Source organism: Megalops cyprinoides, chromosome 8 (assembly GCF_013368585.1).
Source record: "Megalops cyprinoides isolate fMegCyp1 chromosome 8, fMegCyp1.pri, whole genome shotgun sequence".
NCBI lineage: Eukaryota > Metazoa > Chordata > Actinopteri > Elopiformes > Megalopidae > Megalops > Megalops cyprinoides.
In genome coordinates this window covers 22,162,052-22,176,888 of record NC_050590.1, presented here as the reverse complement: position 1 = coordinate 22,176,888, position 14,837 = coordinate 22,162,052, and the positions used below count along the sequence as shown (strand labels likewise).

Below are 14,837 nucleotides of genomic sequence, written 5' to 3'. Positions count from 1 at the left end.
CAAGGGGTTCCAGAGTTGTAACTCAAGCCAAGTAATATGTAAGTCTTAGTTTACTATTCTGAGCACTGGCGGCTGATGCTGCAGTGTGAGGTACATTTCCCTGCCAGAAGGCCCACCCTCAAAAGCTCCAACCAATGGGCTTGAGTGCAGTCTTACAGGCACCTTTCAGTGTTGTGAAATAGCCCAGCTATCCCTTTATAGCCCCTCTCACTTTTAGAGTGGCCCGATCCCTCTGACAGAGTGGACAGTTCTGTTTGAAGGTGGATGGTATTTGGTGGGAATGTCATGGGATGTCCGGTGTACACTTTTTTGTGAGAGGGCTCAGGGTGTTGGGTGGGGACTGCGTAGAGGGCGACACGGGTGGGCGTCCCGTTGTGACCTTGGGACTTCCAAAGGGCAGGGCCAGATTCCTGCAGAGACACATGGTGCAGAGTGACAGAGTCAGCTGCAGCTGCTCTGGCACTGGAGGGAAGAGAATACCACTGGCAGGGGTGTGGGGAGAGAAACCATTCTGAGAGCCCAGTGCCAGCACTTCCTTTCGATCAAGGACCTGCTCCTCTCGTGCCTCAATACTGATTTTTCAAGAGGGATCCTCAGTGAGTTCATGGACGCTTTTACCTCTACATCAGGTCATTTGAGGCCAGAAGTCTTTTCTGAATTCTCCTTGGGATTTCCCTAATATGACTAATAATGAAGATCTCAGGTCTTAGCTCTGTTGGAGTAACAGATCCAATTTCTCACCCATCCTTTTCTACTTGAAGCTGAAACAGAGGTATCAAATAGATTTTCTGAGGCAGAGCTTTTGACTGAGCTTTTGAGTGACTTTTTCTGGGCTTCTGTGAAGTTCTTTTTGGACAACACCAGGCAAGACTGTTTCCCTTCTTTGCAAATAGGATATTTGAGTGGATGAATATTTTTATGAGGTACCTTCTAGCAGACATGGGTCAGGACCAAACCAAGCAGCAGATTGAGAAGGGCCTACGCCTGTACCAGTCCAACCAGACAGAGAAAGCACTACATGTCTGGATGAAGGTGCTGGAGACAACATCAGACCCTGGGGGAAAGTTCCGGGTGCAGGGGTGCCTCATCACAGCCCACTCGGAGATGGGCAAGTATAAAGAGATGCTTAAGGTAAGCTCCAGTACCCTCCTCATTGTAAGTCTTCTATCCCCACTACATGTTCAGCTCTAATGTTCAGCTCAGCTTAACCGGAGGTTTGCAGGTTTGAATCAGAGATCTTTGAACTGACCACCTTAAGAGAGGGATTGAACTGTCTCCAAAATATCCAGTAAAATTACTTTAAAATGTGTTAAATGGCAGTTGCCTGAAATAAAGGTGCCTGCTAAAAGAATCAAAATTATAATGAATTTATGGAGCCTCCATTTGATCAGATTTTTGTGTTAACAAATAACAAATGCCCAGTGCATACAGATTTCATTTGAAGAAAAACAAGCTCTTGTGAATACGTTCATTATAGAAAACACACAGCTTTAATGTCGCTTTTCCTTTTCCTGTTTACTGTCAGTTATTTTCTCAGTTCAAATTCAAACAGAAGTGTGTCCAAACAGAGGAATGCATGTGGATTTCAGGACTCTTCTTGTTATTGTCATCAGAGATGATTACAGGACTCATTTCAGAACGAATGAAGCAATAAGCATTCCCAAGTGAAATTATCTTTCCAAATGAAAGCAGTGATTAACTATCCTTTCAAATGACTTCAGTTTCTTTACTAATGGGAGATAGCAGTGCGGTTTACTTGGTTACTTCAGACTGTATGAAACAATGATACGCAGTTTAACCATAAAATTATAGATAGAAAATTGATTGTTTCCATTATGTACATTTATTTGTGGGTGGACAACATCAATAGAGGTACCTAAAAAATAAACAGCATTTCCTTCCAATACCTTGAGATGTAGTTAGCTCTGGAAGGATGTCAAATATGTACTCTTTTCCCACCCCTCCTTTCTCACGCTGGTGAGCTAGTTAACCAACTAGGTTGCCAGGTGGAAAAAGGGTTCAACCTTACGTTTTAATATTTTCTTCATTTGTGTGGTCCATAACATTAGAAAGTAAGCAGTTTCTTTCCCCATATTTCACCACTGTAATTCATATTTAGCTAGCAAGCTAGCTTGTAGATATCTGGTTGAGCATTAGTTACATCAAAAGATTATTTGTGGGAGATGACAGAATTCACTTGCCATTGTGTCCATCTTCTTCGTCTTCCGTTGGTAACTTAAACATTGCCTGTGTGGTGTAACTACGCCCTGGCCATGTGGAGTGACCTGCTTTCAACCATACTTCTTCTACACGTTATCATGGGTGGAAACAGCATTTATAGCAATATTTAAGTGCAGCAAGGGTAGAAAATGGGGCAATGATTCACATTAGGTAATAAAGGTTTGATTCATTAATTTTATCATCAGAGGTATGCATGGAATTAAAATTAATTACAACTTGAATGAATGCTTGCATGGTCACCTCAAGTGTGAAGCTGCTGTCATTCTTGCTCTGCATTCTGCAGAGCTGCTCTCCAAGCACGTTGATGTTTAGTCCTGTGCTGTGTGTTTGTGAGTGATCTCATTGCACAAAAATCATCAGGGACGCTTCTCAGTCCTTGTTGTGGTTCACACCTCTGGCTTCTCTCCTATTCTGGAGCCTTGTGAGCAGGGAGCCTCCGGTGGTCTCAGTGAGAGCCATCGGCTTGGCACACACTCAAAGGACTCAGCCAGGCTAGCCAACTGCATGCTTCTTTTCATTCTAGGCCCCCTTGGACACAATGGCAAGAGATGTAATATATCACCTCTCAGTGAGGCAAGAAGGATTTGACTGTGCTTGCTAAAGTGGGGGTTTGGAAAATGCAGGCGCCCACACAAGTGTACACATACAGACAACACACAGATATATTTATTTGTATGTTGTGATAATCATGTTTTCAATATAGATGCTCAAGACATTCTACTTGCCAACTGTTAATGTAAGTCAACAGAATATGAGAAAAGGTCACTGGAATCATTAGGGACTAGATTTTAGAAAAATGTGTATCAAAATTGACATCAAGCTAGCAGAGTAAGAGTAAGAGTAAGGGATGCATGTCCTCACAGTCTGATTTTAAATGCAAATGCAGCTTAAAAGCAACTTCATGACTGAGCCATTAGAACCATGTGGTGAAAATTGTATTAAATGATACATGGAGAAAATGCAGTTTGTAGTTAAATATATGTAAAACCTGAACACAACCACTCATACAGTAATGTCTTCCAACATTTACTTTTACATTACATTCATTTATCAGACACTCTTATCCAGAGTGACTTCCGGCACAATAAAACATTAGTGTATCCATTTCGGTTGAAAATATATATATTTGGCACTTGTTTTAGAAAGAGAATTGTTTGCTGTTCTGCACTTAAAATAACTGACAAGGTGATTTACAATTAAATTACATGATAAGATATATTCACTTGGCAGACACTGTTACACAGAGCAGTTGACTTCTAATGTCACTTCTTATGTCTTATTCTTAGTTAACTGTAGTATATGTGAAGTATCACGCAAAACAGCAGTCTCACTTGGAATGTCAACCTGTAGTGTAGTGCTGACTACAAAGCCAGCTGTAAGACTTGCTAAAATTAGGTTTGAATGCAGATTTTGCATAGCAGTGTCACTCATTTTCATTGAGATGTTGTTCTCTCTTGTGTTGAGTGAGTGTACAATCTTAGATTACCCTCATGCCTCTGTTCCCTTTGTGATGAATTTCATCTCCTTCTACCTGTCTCCTTAGTACGCCCTGGCCCAGATTGATACAGCCCGGGAAATGGAGGACCCAGACTACCTAACTGAAGGCTACCTGAACCTGGCACGCAGCAACGAAAAGCTTTGTGACTTCCAGAAGACTGTCTCCTACTGTAAGACTTGCCTGAACATGCAGGGCACCACTGTTAGCCTGCAGCTCAATGGCCAGGTGTGCCTGAGTATGGGCAATGCCTTCCTGGGCCTCAGTGTTTTCCAGAAGGCACTGGAGAGCTATGAGAAGGCACTGCGCTATGCACATAACAATGATGACAAGATGCTGGAGTGCCGCGTCTGCTGCAGCCTTGGAAACTTCTACATACAGCTCAAGGTACCATCTCCGTGAAAATCCTATTAAATTAACGTATTCATTTCTCAAGGATATATCTTAAACATTGGAATTCTGATGTTAAATATGAATGAGCACATGGAGAACCACAGCATTCACCTATAATCTTCTCTGCTTCTACTGGATTTATTTTGCCATAGATTGTCATAAGGCAGTGACATATGTCCAAGCATAGTGTCTTTCGTGGGATTTGTATCCTGCCTGTGATCCAGAGCCAGAAGGCTGGCCTGGTGACTCAGGGATTTTGTCAGCACTTGATGTGCCTCCTCCTGTTCCTCCAGAGCTGCAAGAACATTGATACTGTCATTTCAGTGACAAAATATTCATAGCCCACTTTTTGTTTTGCACTCTATGCAAGATGTGGGTGCTTGGCCTCTTCTACAGCATTTTGTGCAAAGAGAAATACCTTCCTGACTGAGGTAAAGGTAGTCTAGCCATTGATTCCTACTTTGCTGACATTGCCCACATATGCTTTTACTCATTTGTGCTCAATCTAGTTTACATAATAACATTCCAGCACTTTCTTTAATTCCATAGCACCTAAGAAAGTTGCCTTGTCTGATCTTTTTTCAGAAAGGGCATGAACAGCTTGTAAGTAAAAATTTATGGGGAATCTCAAATGGCAAAAATTAATTTTGCCTGAGAAACACTGTATTGTCTGTTCTTTGTAGAATTCTGGAAGCACAATAAATTGCTATTTATGTTTTGTTGTTCTCTCTTATCTTCCCAATAACAGGTTTTAAGGAATCTGTACATCTCTGTTACCTTTTGTTTTTGCTCTCTCTAAATAAAGCACACTCAAAATACAGTGCGCTCATAGTTGTGAGCATTTGAGTCATCCTGTATGGAACTGTTAATAGGATGCTGTAAGTTCAGTGCCCTTATGGTTATAATGTTCACCTCGACATCAGAAAGTGGGTCCAGTCCTCACCCATGTGTACCCATTACCATTTTCTGGCATGCACCCTTACAGAGATTGAATACTATGATCACTTGTGATGTGTACTGTTGAGTGAAGGTACTGGTGTCCTGTATGATCTGAGCATATCAAGTTGCTGAAATCAGGACAAAATCTCAGACAATACCTCCATATCTTAATTTCTCCAGAAATATCTTTGAAATTTGAAACTTGGAATAAATTTGGACAGTAAATTACAAATGTAGTTTGAATGTAGTCTTACAATAGGATTCTGTTCTTACTTTGCCATGCTGACTACCTTTGAAGAGGAAAAAACTTTGTCAATACAGGTTATGGTCCACTGTAGCCAAGTGTAGAAAGAACTGACGTCTGTTTTGAGGTGAAAGATAAATGATTCAGTCCACTCATGGTGCCATGGGAACAGATGAGAGGGAGTCAGACCTTGGCTTTGATTCCTTTCTTCTCTGCAGCCCATCTCTTAGGTATTGAACAAGGCACACTCGGAGTCTCCCAGAATAATCAGAGCTCTCATCAAGGAGCGCTATGAAGTGATTCTGCATATTTAAACTGTCACACACACACAAACACACACACACACACACACACACACACACACACACACACACACACATATATATATATATATATATATATACATATATATATATATTTGTGAAAGAAAATTCAGATAGCGTTAAAATTGGTAATATTGAATAGCATTGGTTTGGAATAGTTCTTGATTAGTATGTGTGAGGTAATGTCACCCAAATTGTTCAGTGTAAATTGGTTTGATATTAATATAAATAATTTTGATGTTGGACTTTTGTGAACAAGTTTTACTGATATAGACAGAGCACTTGCTTTGTACCATGAGCAACTTGGAGTTATTGAAAGTGGAAAGTGTTTTTTATGACTACATATCATGCAGAAAAACAGTTTTGACACCATTACCAGGATTAATGTTTAGGTGTACCCAGCAGTATTTTACTTCATGTGCCCCAAATCTCACCCTTCTACATGTGGAGGGGTGTAGGGAGCTATAGTATTTGGAACAAAGCCATGGAGTGTCTGCTTGGTACATACTTGCCATGTCCCATCTCAGGCTAATCCTGGGTTTAATTTCTAAATATAGCACCTAGAAAAGGTATTGAAGTAAGCAGAAGCTCTTGTTGAACTGTCTGGTTCAAATGCATGGTGAAGCATTTTCTTTTGTTTTAAATTAAGAGAGCATAATGCCCTTCAAGTGTCTTATGTATGTTTTGCTGAGCAGGCTCCAATCTCCAGTATGTTGTTCTTCTTCTTGCAGGATTATGAGAAGGCCCTTTTCTTTCCCTGCAAGGCAGCAGAACTGGTGAATGACTATGGCAAGGGCTGGAGCTTAAAGTATCGGGCCATGAGCCAGTACCACATGGCAGTGGCATACAGGAAACTGGACCGTCTGTCAGACGCCATGGAGTGCTGTGAGGTAATGCTATTTGGTATGAGAATGCTCTAATTGATATGAGAATGCTGCTTTTTAATTTTGGACACCCCATTTTGAACATTTCTCTATATTCTCACACCATTGCCTGAAGAACATTATACAATAGTGGGTTTAAATATTCTACAGTGCCTTATCAGTCATACTGAGTATGTTGTATTGACTTGAATGACATCTCATAACTCATAATACAGTGACATGTCTGGAAACCTACTCAGTGGTAAATTCTTACAAAAATGAATACATAAATAATATCATTAGAATGGTTTAAGACAAAAATATTGCTTGTACAGAAGGTATGTACAGTATATGACAACTTTCAAGAAACTCCAGGAGGGCCAGGCCAAAAGATCCCAACTTATTGATAAAGTCTGTTTCTACTTTTAGAAACTGTGGAAAAACATATTCTTTAGTCACCAACTTTCCCTTGGAACATCCTAAGAAAATAAGGCCAGACAGCAAGAATTAGCATGTTTAGAATGTTTTTGATTTACATTAATATATTTAAATTGTATTTGCAAAATATTACTGGGCAGAATAACATATTTCTCAATGAAATACAAGGTGTTTCATTTCCACATGGGATTGGTTTCATACTTATTTGAATTACATTTTTCAACATTTTCAACAGCAATGAACATTTCCTATACTCACTTTTCTATGTGCTCAGATATGGGCATTTTACATTATGCATTTGCATTTTTAGTTGTTACATGTAAATTCTTGTAATTAGTTTTCACCATTGCCTCACACATCTCAGACATTTCCAGAATATATCTCCTAAAACATGTTCTTTGTAATGTCCCTTAAACCTTGTCCGCATGCCCTTGTCCTGTTGTTGCAGAAGCAGGAATGTGATAGGTCCATCGTGTTTTTTTTCACCCTCACACACTCTTCTATTTTTACACCTGAAAGTGACATTTTGAACCTTGCAATAGCAAATAGCTGTCCAGAAGTGACAATCGGTAGAGATGGTATCGTTAAAAGAATGCATTCACTGCACTGCTAATTCTTCCCTGGTTATTTTAAGAGTGAGCGGAGGCCTCTGAAATAGAACCTCTCAATAAACACTGTAAAGATCTCCCTGAAAACAGAGCGGTCTGCCTATACATGCTGCTCTGTGTGACCTCCCCCATATGTCATGCGTGACTTCAGCTTGGTCCTTCCGAAAGGAAATACTCATCTCAATCATGGTATAGCTTTGGAGCATACCTCATTCTGTTTCTACGACAAACACTCCTAGTGAAATTGTTATGCATACATCTCGCTGAAGTATGAATGTCTGCTGTTTTCCTTTGCAAAGCTTCAGTACATAAAAAACATGCAGACCCCATGATTAACTTTTAATTGAATCAAAAAGTAAATCTTCTATGAATTCCCTCTGTACATATATATATGAACTGTACATATAGCTGAAAAACTGAGATCTAATTCAAATCTAAGTTAAAAATGAATCCAGGGTTTATTTCTTAAATGTTTATTTATTTTGGTCAATGAAATTAATGATAAAAATAACAGGACACTACAAAATTCAAGTGTCTATCACTACTGTAGGAACACTCTCATACTGTCCTTTAGAAAAGGGTATTCCTGTTGTAAATGCAGTATAGATTGACCCTTGTGGCAAAAATCTCCTTTTAGAATGTATAATAAATAAATAAATAAATCTTGCAGCAGGTTTGTTATTTTGGTGGGAATTTTAGTCATGTGAGAGCCACATCAGACTTGAGTCTATTAATAGTACAAAAGCCTGTCTCTTAGGTGGCAAACCTTGCATGCGGCAGGCTTGAGAATTCCACTACCTTAATCCCCACTCTGTTCCATCTGGGGCATATCCAGTGGTCACCTTGGCATATCCCTGCCCTCTCTGTCTGCCCGCCAGCATAAGAGAGAAACTGACTTTGACAGATGCAGCTGGCAGGTGGCCATTGCTCCATCACCCGGACTCACCTGGTGTGATCCTCTAAAAACACAGCTCCTGTGGACTGGTGGCTCCAGGGGCCCCTTGTCACACAGCGGTGCCAGAGCGACAGGAGTGTTAATAAAGACAGGGACTCAAGTCTAATCCCTCTCTAATAATGTGGAGGAAAATAACCTGGAGTCACTGCATTGGACTGTGATGGAGAACCATGTTAAAGAGAAGTGCTGAGAACAGTGGGGGTGTGTTTCATTTCAGCCTTTAAAGAAAATGGAAGATTGAAAGAGAACATTGCATAGCATAGCACAAGTGCTGCCAGAAATATAATGCCTTTCTATAGAAGCTAGGTCCATGTGCAATATAGATTGTTTGCTGTTTGACACAGCTAAAGTTCAAGGCTATAAAATGAAAAGCTGAAATAAAATCCTGCAGGCAAGATAAAAAAATGCCACTGAATCACATTTGTGTCTTATTTGGCCTACTTCCAGTCAGGACAGGTTTTTCCTATGGTTATTTACAAAGCCCTTTGTATAAAGGAACCCAGCATGTTCTGTCACAGTTGTTGTGATGTACATGTTACCTTGGGGAAATGAATGTTCCACAAGCCCTTTATTGAAAGTTGGACCCATACTGTACTGCAGCTGAAATGTAACATAATGAAAGGAACCATCCAGAAATGTAAGAGACTTTCATGTAACAGGTACAGGAATTTTATGTGAAATACCACAAAAACACTAAGAAGGCAAATAAATATACAAAGAGGTCTTCAACTTTTAGTTGATGTATATTTTGGAATGCTCCTAAAGATTCACAGAACTCATCATGTGTTTCTATAGTTGCATGAGTTGAACTGCTTGAACTGCTTAAGTAGAGCTATAGGGTTTTGATTTTTGTAATACACTGCTGTATTGTTGACGAAATGTACTACACTCTCTCATGATATTGCACTAGTTTTGATGGCAACACTTCTCCAGGATAGCTGTTGTGCTGGGGGGCTGGGTCTTCTAGGACACCAGGGTGAATGCTCTCTCTGGAAAGCATTTTGGGAAGGGTTACAAAGGTCATGGAGTGACATGGTGTTTGATTGGCAGAATCTATCAGAACTACTCCATCCAGGCCTGTGATAATAACAATGGCACCCAAGCACTGTTATCCCAGCTGTTTTTTTTCGGGGGGTGGGGGGAAGTGGAATGGAGCCTAACACCTGCTACAGGAAACCAACAGTGGCGCGGTGGTGGCGGTGGGGGGCGGTTTGAGGTATTGGACAAAGGGGTCTGTTTACAGATGCCTGTCAGGACCCCTCTTCCATTTGCCTGAAGTATGGCTCTGTGACCAATGGGCACTGCTCAGCCCCTCCAGAAGGCCCTCCTTTCCATCTGTGACTGTGACTCGTCACCCTCCATTCGCACTTCTCTGGCCACACCACAGCTGTTGTGTGTGATGTCTGGACACGAATATGCCATTCTTGCACTCACACTATTAGACGCACCCACACATGAAGACCCAGGCATGTGAATGCTGACAAATGCAAACGTGTTGTTTAAGGTTTGTACAGCTTTCTGTACCCATAACTCAATGTGCATATGTTCATCTGTGCAGAAGGCACATGCACAACAGCCTTGTTGAGACTGCTGTTTCTCAACCACACCCACAGAGAACCATGCATGCATTCCTTTCATGTTCATATGTACTCTCTCTCTCTCCTTTGCAACCTGAGCAGGGATGCATGTTAGGAGACAGAGCTGCTTACAGGGTCCATGCTACAGGATTAATGACCTTACAGAAAGCATATTATTTTAAGAGTATGTATCACTGTCAGCATGCAGTGCATATTTTGTTTCTGCAAGATCTGCACATGAATGCTCTTAAAGTGCTTTAGGAGCAATGCCATGTCAATTGTCAATGTCAGTGGTTGCCTTATTAGTGCCAATTATATGTTTCAACATCATAATACTCATTAATCGATTCCAGCAGCAAAGGAATTGTATAGTAGATAGGCTGGTGCTCAAATATTAGTTCTTAGTTTTCCTAATTTATGTTGCATTCAAGTGTGAATTCTTATGTTATGCTGACATCTACTGGTATTTCTAATGCATGACTGCATTCACACACAAAAGCTTATATGATGTCCTCGCTTTTAATCAAAGCAGAGAGATTGTTAACAATTGTATATAAATACATAATTCTTCAAGGATATTATTTCATTACTGCTTCACTTTCTGTAATTAAAATTAAAGCAGAAAAAAGATCCAATATGTACGTTTCTGTAATGTTATATTTTTATTCCTGTTTAAACAGAACTATGAACATTGATTGACACTGAGGGGGCAGTTTCACCCGTACTAGGTTCAGGCTACTTTGCTATCACAGTGGGGTGTCGGTCAGGACACAGGAGTCAGGTTCCGGGTTCAGGTGTTTATTGGGGATTTTGAACGGATGGATGCGAGGGTTTGTGGTGCATGTGTGTGTGGTTCCTTTGGCACAGACGCACACAACAACAGCACAATGTTTGGTCCCCAAAGGCTTGGTCTCCCCAGTTCTTCACCTCCCAGATATTGTTGCGGTACTGAGGTGGGGGAGGTCACTACCACCTTTATCTTGTCCCGTATCCCCGGCCCTATTGAGGCCCTGATTGGTGGCCAAAGGATACGGGCAGGTCCGAGGGCAAATGGTGACCTGGGGGCCGTCCTTGGGGGTGCGCCTGTGCCTCGAGTTCCCTGTGGGGGTCCTGCTGATAAGGGGAGCAGCAGGACCGGTTTGGCCAGGTTTCAGCTGAGTTGTAAACAAGTGCCTGTGAGAGGTGGGGGTGGTGCGCAAACAAAGACAAAGACAAAGACAGAGACAGAAACATGTGGCCCTTTTCTACATTGATGGAGGTCATTTGTATGTTGAAATTCATTATCTATGAACAGTCTAAATCTACTCTTTACAATGCTATCAAGATTAAAATATTTTAAAATGTCCACTACCATTGTTATGCTTGACTGTAGGGAAGAAGAGCATGATGTTTTTAGGTTGATGGTATCTGGTATCTGGTATCTGTTTTGACCCTGGCCACAACAGGAGGTAAAGAGCACCATGCTGGTGAGCTTCAGATGGAAAATATTAATAAATACATTAATAACAAAAACAACAACAAATAGTGAACCAAAGTTCTAAAAGATACCCTGGACATATTAATATCAGAGCTTGTGTGGCTGATGACGTGAAGGTTTGTGATAGACAGCATATGTATATAATTTCACCAAATAGTGACTTTAATTGCAGCATAACTACCCTTAATTCTAGTTGCCCCGGCATTCTAGTTGTTAGTGCAATGTCTAAATCTTTACATCCATGTTTAGTTTCGCTTTGTTTTCCAACAGGAATCCATGAAGATTGCACTGCAGCATGGAGATCGCCCCTTGCAGGCCCTATGTCTACTGAACTTCGCTGACATCCACCGTTCCCGGAAGGATTTTGAAGTACGGTGCTGCATCATCCTCTTTGATTAGAGCCATATTGGAAGTGTAACTGCATGAACTGATTTCAAATACATATTGAAACTGTAATTTCATTTTAAACTATTCCTCAACATCTCAACATGTACATGCTTGTACACTTTACATACTTTTTAATTGGTGGATCTCATTTCATTTGGCTGTTGCCATAATTTTTTTCCTTTTTTTGGTGTTGTTTTCACAACTATCACAACCAAATATTTCCATCGCCCCTGTAATGGTCTGATGATCAAAACATTTATGGGTCAGTGGCCCAAAGTGCATGCTATAAGATGCACATTGGCACATGCACATTCTCTTCATGTTATTTGAATTAGTGCAGACAGTCTGCATGACTCAGGCTAGCTGGGCTTTTCACTAGTTTGATCTGGGTCCTTTTTTCTGTCTTCCAGAAAGCATTCGCTCGTTATGAGTCCTCCATGTGCATCATGACAGAGATTGGCAACCGCCTCGGGCAGGCGACCATCTACCTGGGCGTCGGGAAGTGCTGGCTGCAGCAGAAGGAAATGGACAAGGTCACATAGTTGCAGGCTACCCTACACAGTGCACACATGGGCTTGATGGGTTGGATTAAAAGCCCCCATAGCTGCACATTAAAACTTGATGCAACCAAAATGCATATTTCTTATTGAAAGTAGTCATGTTCTAGTATTATGCTTTATGATTGTTTATAGCGATATTATATATCTTTTTTTATTTCCTAAGACTCCAGAGACTGGTGTGGAGGTGAAGGAATATACATCCTCTAGGCACTTGGTGAATGTGATAAAACAATTTATCATTCATTCTTTGCTAGGCTCTGGAATTTCTTCAGAGGGCACAGGACCTAGCTGAAGGGGTGGGAAACAAGGTACACTGTTTTTTCCATAATATTAATATTTCCATAAGTGGCTGTACTGGAATACAGATCAGTGGTATGTTGATCTGAGCATTGCTGTGCCATACTATGCTATTTCAGTATTATGTGGATCACTGCTGTTTTACAGTTATTACTCCTTCTCTCTCTTGTTTGTGGCAGCTCTGCTCCCTGAAGGTGCACTGCCTAAGTGAAGGCATTTATCGTGCCAAGGAGCAGCAAGATGAACTCCGGGAGCAAGTGGTGAAGTTCCTGCAGTGTGTGGAGGAGCTGGAGCTCTACTGTGGCATGTGTGGGGAGTCCATTGGAGAGAAAAACCAGCAGCTGCAGGCCTTGCCCTGTTCCCATGTCTTCCATCTTAAGTATGTACTCTACTCTCGGTTGAAGTTCACCTTGAAAAGTACTTGAGAGTTATATCACATGGGCCCTTGCACATGGCAAATGTGGAATTATAAGCATGGCTAGTTATGACTAAATAAGGGAAATGCACAAAATCCAATCAGAAAAGGTGCTGCTGGTTGGGGATACTACTAATGGAGCAGTAGTTGAGAACTTAATAAGGAACATACTAGTTGGGCAGAATCTTTCAATTTAATGGTCTCCAGGTGACATGAAGTCCTCTCCTTTTCCTCAGGTGCCTGCAGTCCAATGGGACGAAAGGCTGTCCCAAGTGTCGCCGCTCTTCCATGAAGCCAGGCTTCGTGTGAGGGAGGACTCCGAGTGCTGCATCTACACGCTGGATGTGTTTAGCTGCATAAAATGAACTCTTGTCTGGACTATAAGAAACACAGCTGCCATCAAGGACAGACCTAGACAGGATACAGAGTGGTCTGCTTTCATAGCATGCCTTCCAAAGAGGTCTACCAGCAAGAAAAGAAATTTTCCAGTCAGAAAAACAGACGTTGTTGAGAGAAAAAGAAGCTACTGTGCCCTCCTGTCTTATGTCTCTTGAAGTTAGCACAGAATCAGTAATGTGTTCTTTTCTGAAATGAGGCCATTCCGAGGACCCTATGTGGAGGGCACTGAAGAGACAACGCAATGATAAAACGCAAGACACAATAAAGTGTCTTATGGGACATCACACATGAAGAAAAGTTAAGGTGAAGTTGACATTTTCCATCTTTGCTTTTCTTAGCATTGTGTGGGTATGATTATCTGTAAGGGGTGTGGATTGGAAGGGTACAGTAATAATAAAAATAAGCTTACAGAAATTCTTAACAGAAATACTTTTGACAGCGGGCAATTAGGAGAAAAATAAAGATTTACTGAATATATGTGGAGGGCATCCACATATGTATGTAGATGCTAATAATATTCTATATACAATATTTTATTTTAATTATATATTTTGCTTTATTTGTTGTACAACAGTTTTGCTTTGTTTCATTTCAGTTATGGATGAAACGTATATCTCTAAAAACTGTTTCAACACCACACACTAACAATACCGAGGAAATCAACTTATGTTGCATCATTACCCATCCCTAAAAGATTAGTCAATCAGACACATCAGTGTAGCCCTGCAATTGTTTTTATACAAGGTTTTTGGTTGGATCAAAATAGTGTAACAATCTTTCAACTGAAGTGAACCTGATAAATTAACACTTCAGCAGTAACCTCACGATATTAATTATTTTCATTTTACTGCCATGAGGTTTTTAGACCGTGTTTAATTAAATGCGGTCACTTTTAACACTTGTTTCATGTCAAATAATTCACCAAAATGAAGACAGATGAAGTTAGCACTTCGTTTATCAAAGCTGAGGATGTGAAATGTGAGGCGAGGTGCAGCACTGCAGATAAGGCCCATGTGCTTTGTTTTTTTGACTAGCTTTTTGCATTTTTTACCAAATATAAATGGCAATAGCTTTTTAAAGTTATACCTTATACCTTTATGAGGAGAGTGTTTCCTGTCAACTTTTGTCTCATTTTAAGTCATTTATATTTTATAATTAATTGAAGTAATTATTTCACAAATCAGGGTATACCTATATTGCAGCTTTGAACTGTCTCCCATTATGCA

The 14,837-nt window shown here is 40.6% G+C and overlaps 1 protein-coding gene across 2 annotated transcripts; it reads left to right on the top strand.

The window, feature by feature from the left end:
- The first annotated feature begins 906 nt into the window (after positions 1-906).
- Positions 907-14,332, top strand: rapsn (receptor-associated protein of the synapse, 43kD). 2 transcript variants are annotated; one of them, XM_036535836.1, is made up of 8 exons: positions 907-1,131; positions 3,785-4,123; positions 6,367-6,525; positions 11,824-11,922; positions 12,351-12,473; positions 12,755-12,808; positions 12,977-13,176; positions 13,449-14,332. In XM_036535836.1, exons 1-8 carry the CDS (start codon positions 907-909, stop codon positions 13,519-13,521), a joined length of 1,272 nt encoding a protein of 423 aa, XP_036391729.1. In that variant the 3' UTR covers positions 13,522-14,332. The 2 variants fall into 2 exon arrangements, with proteins under 2 accessions (XP_036391729.1, XP_036391730.1); XM_036535837.1 differs by lacking the exons at positions 12,351-12,473; positions 12,755-12,808 and having other exon boundaries at positions 940-1,131.
- The last annotated feature ends 505 nt before the right edge of the window (positions 14,333-14,837 follow it).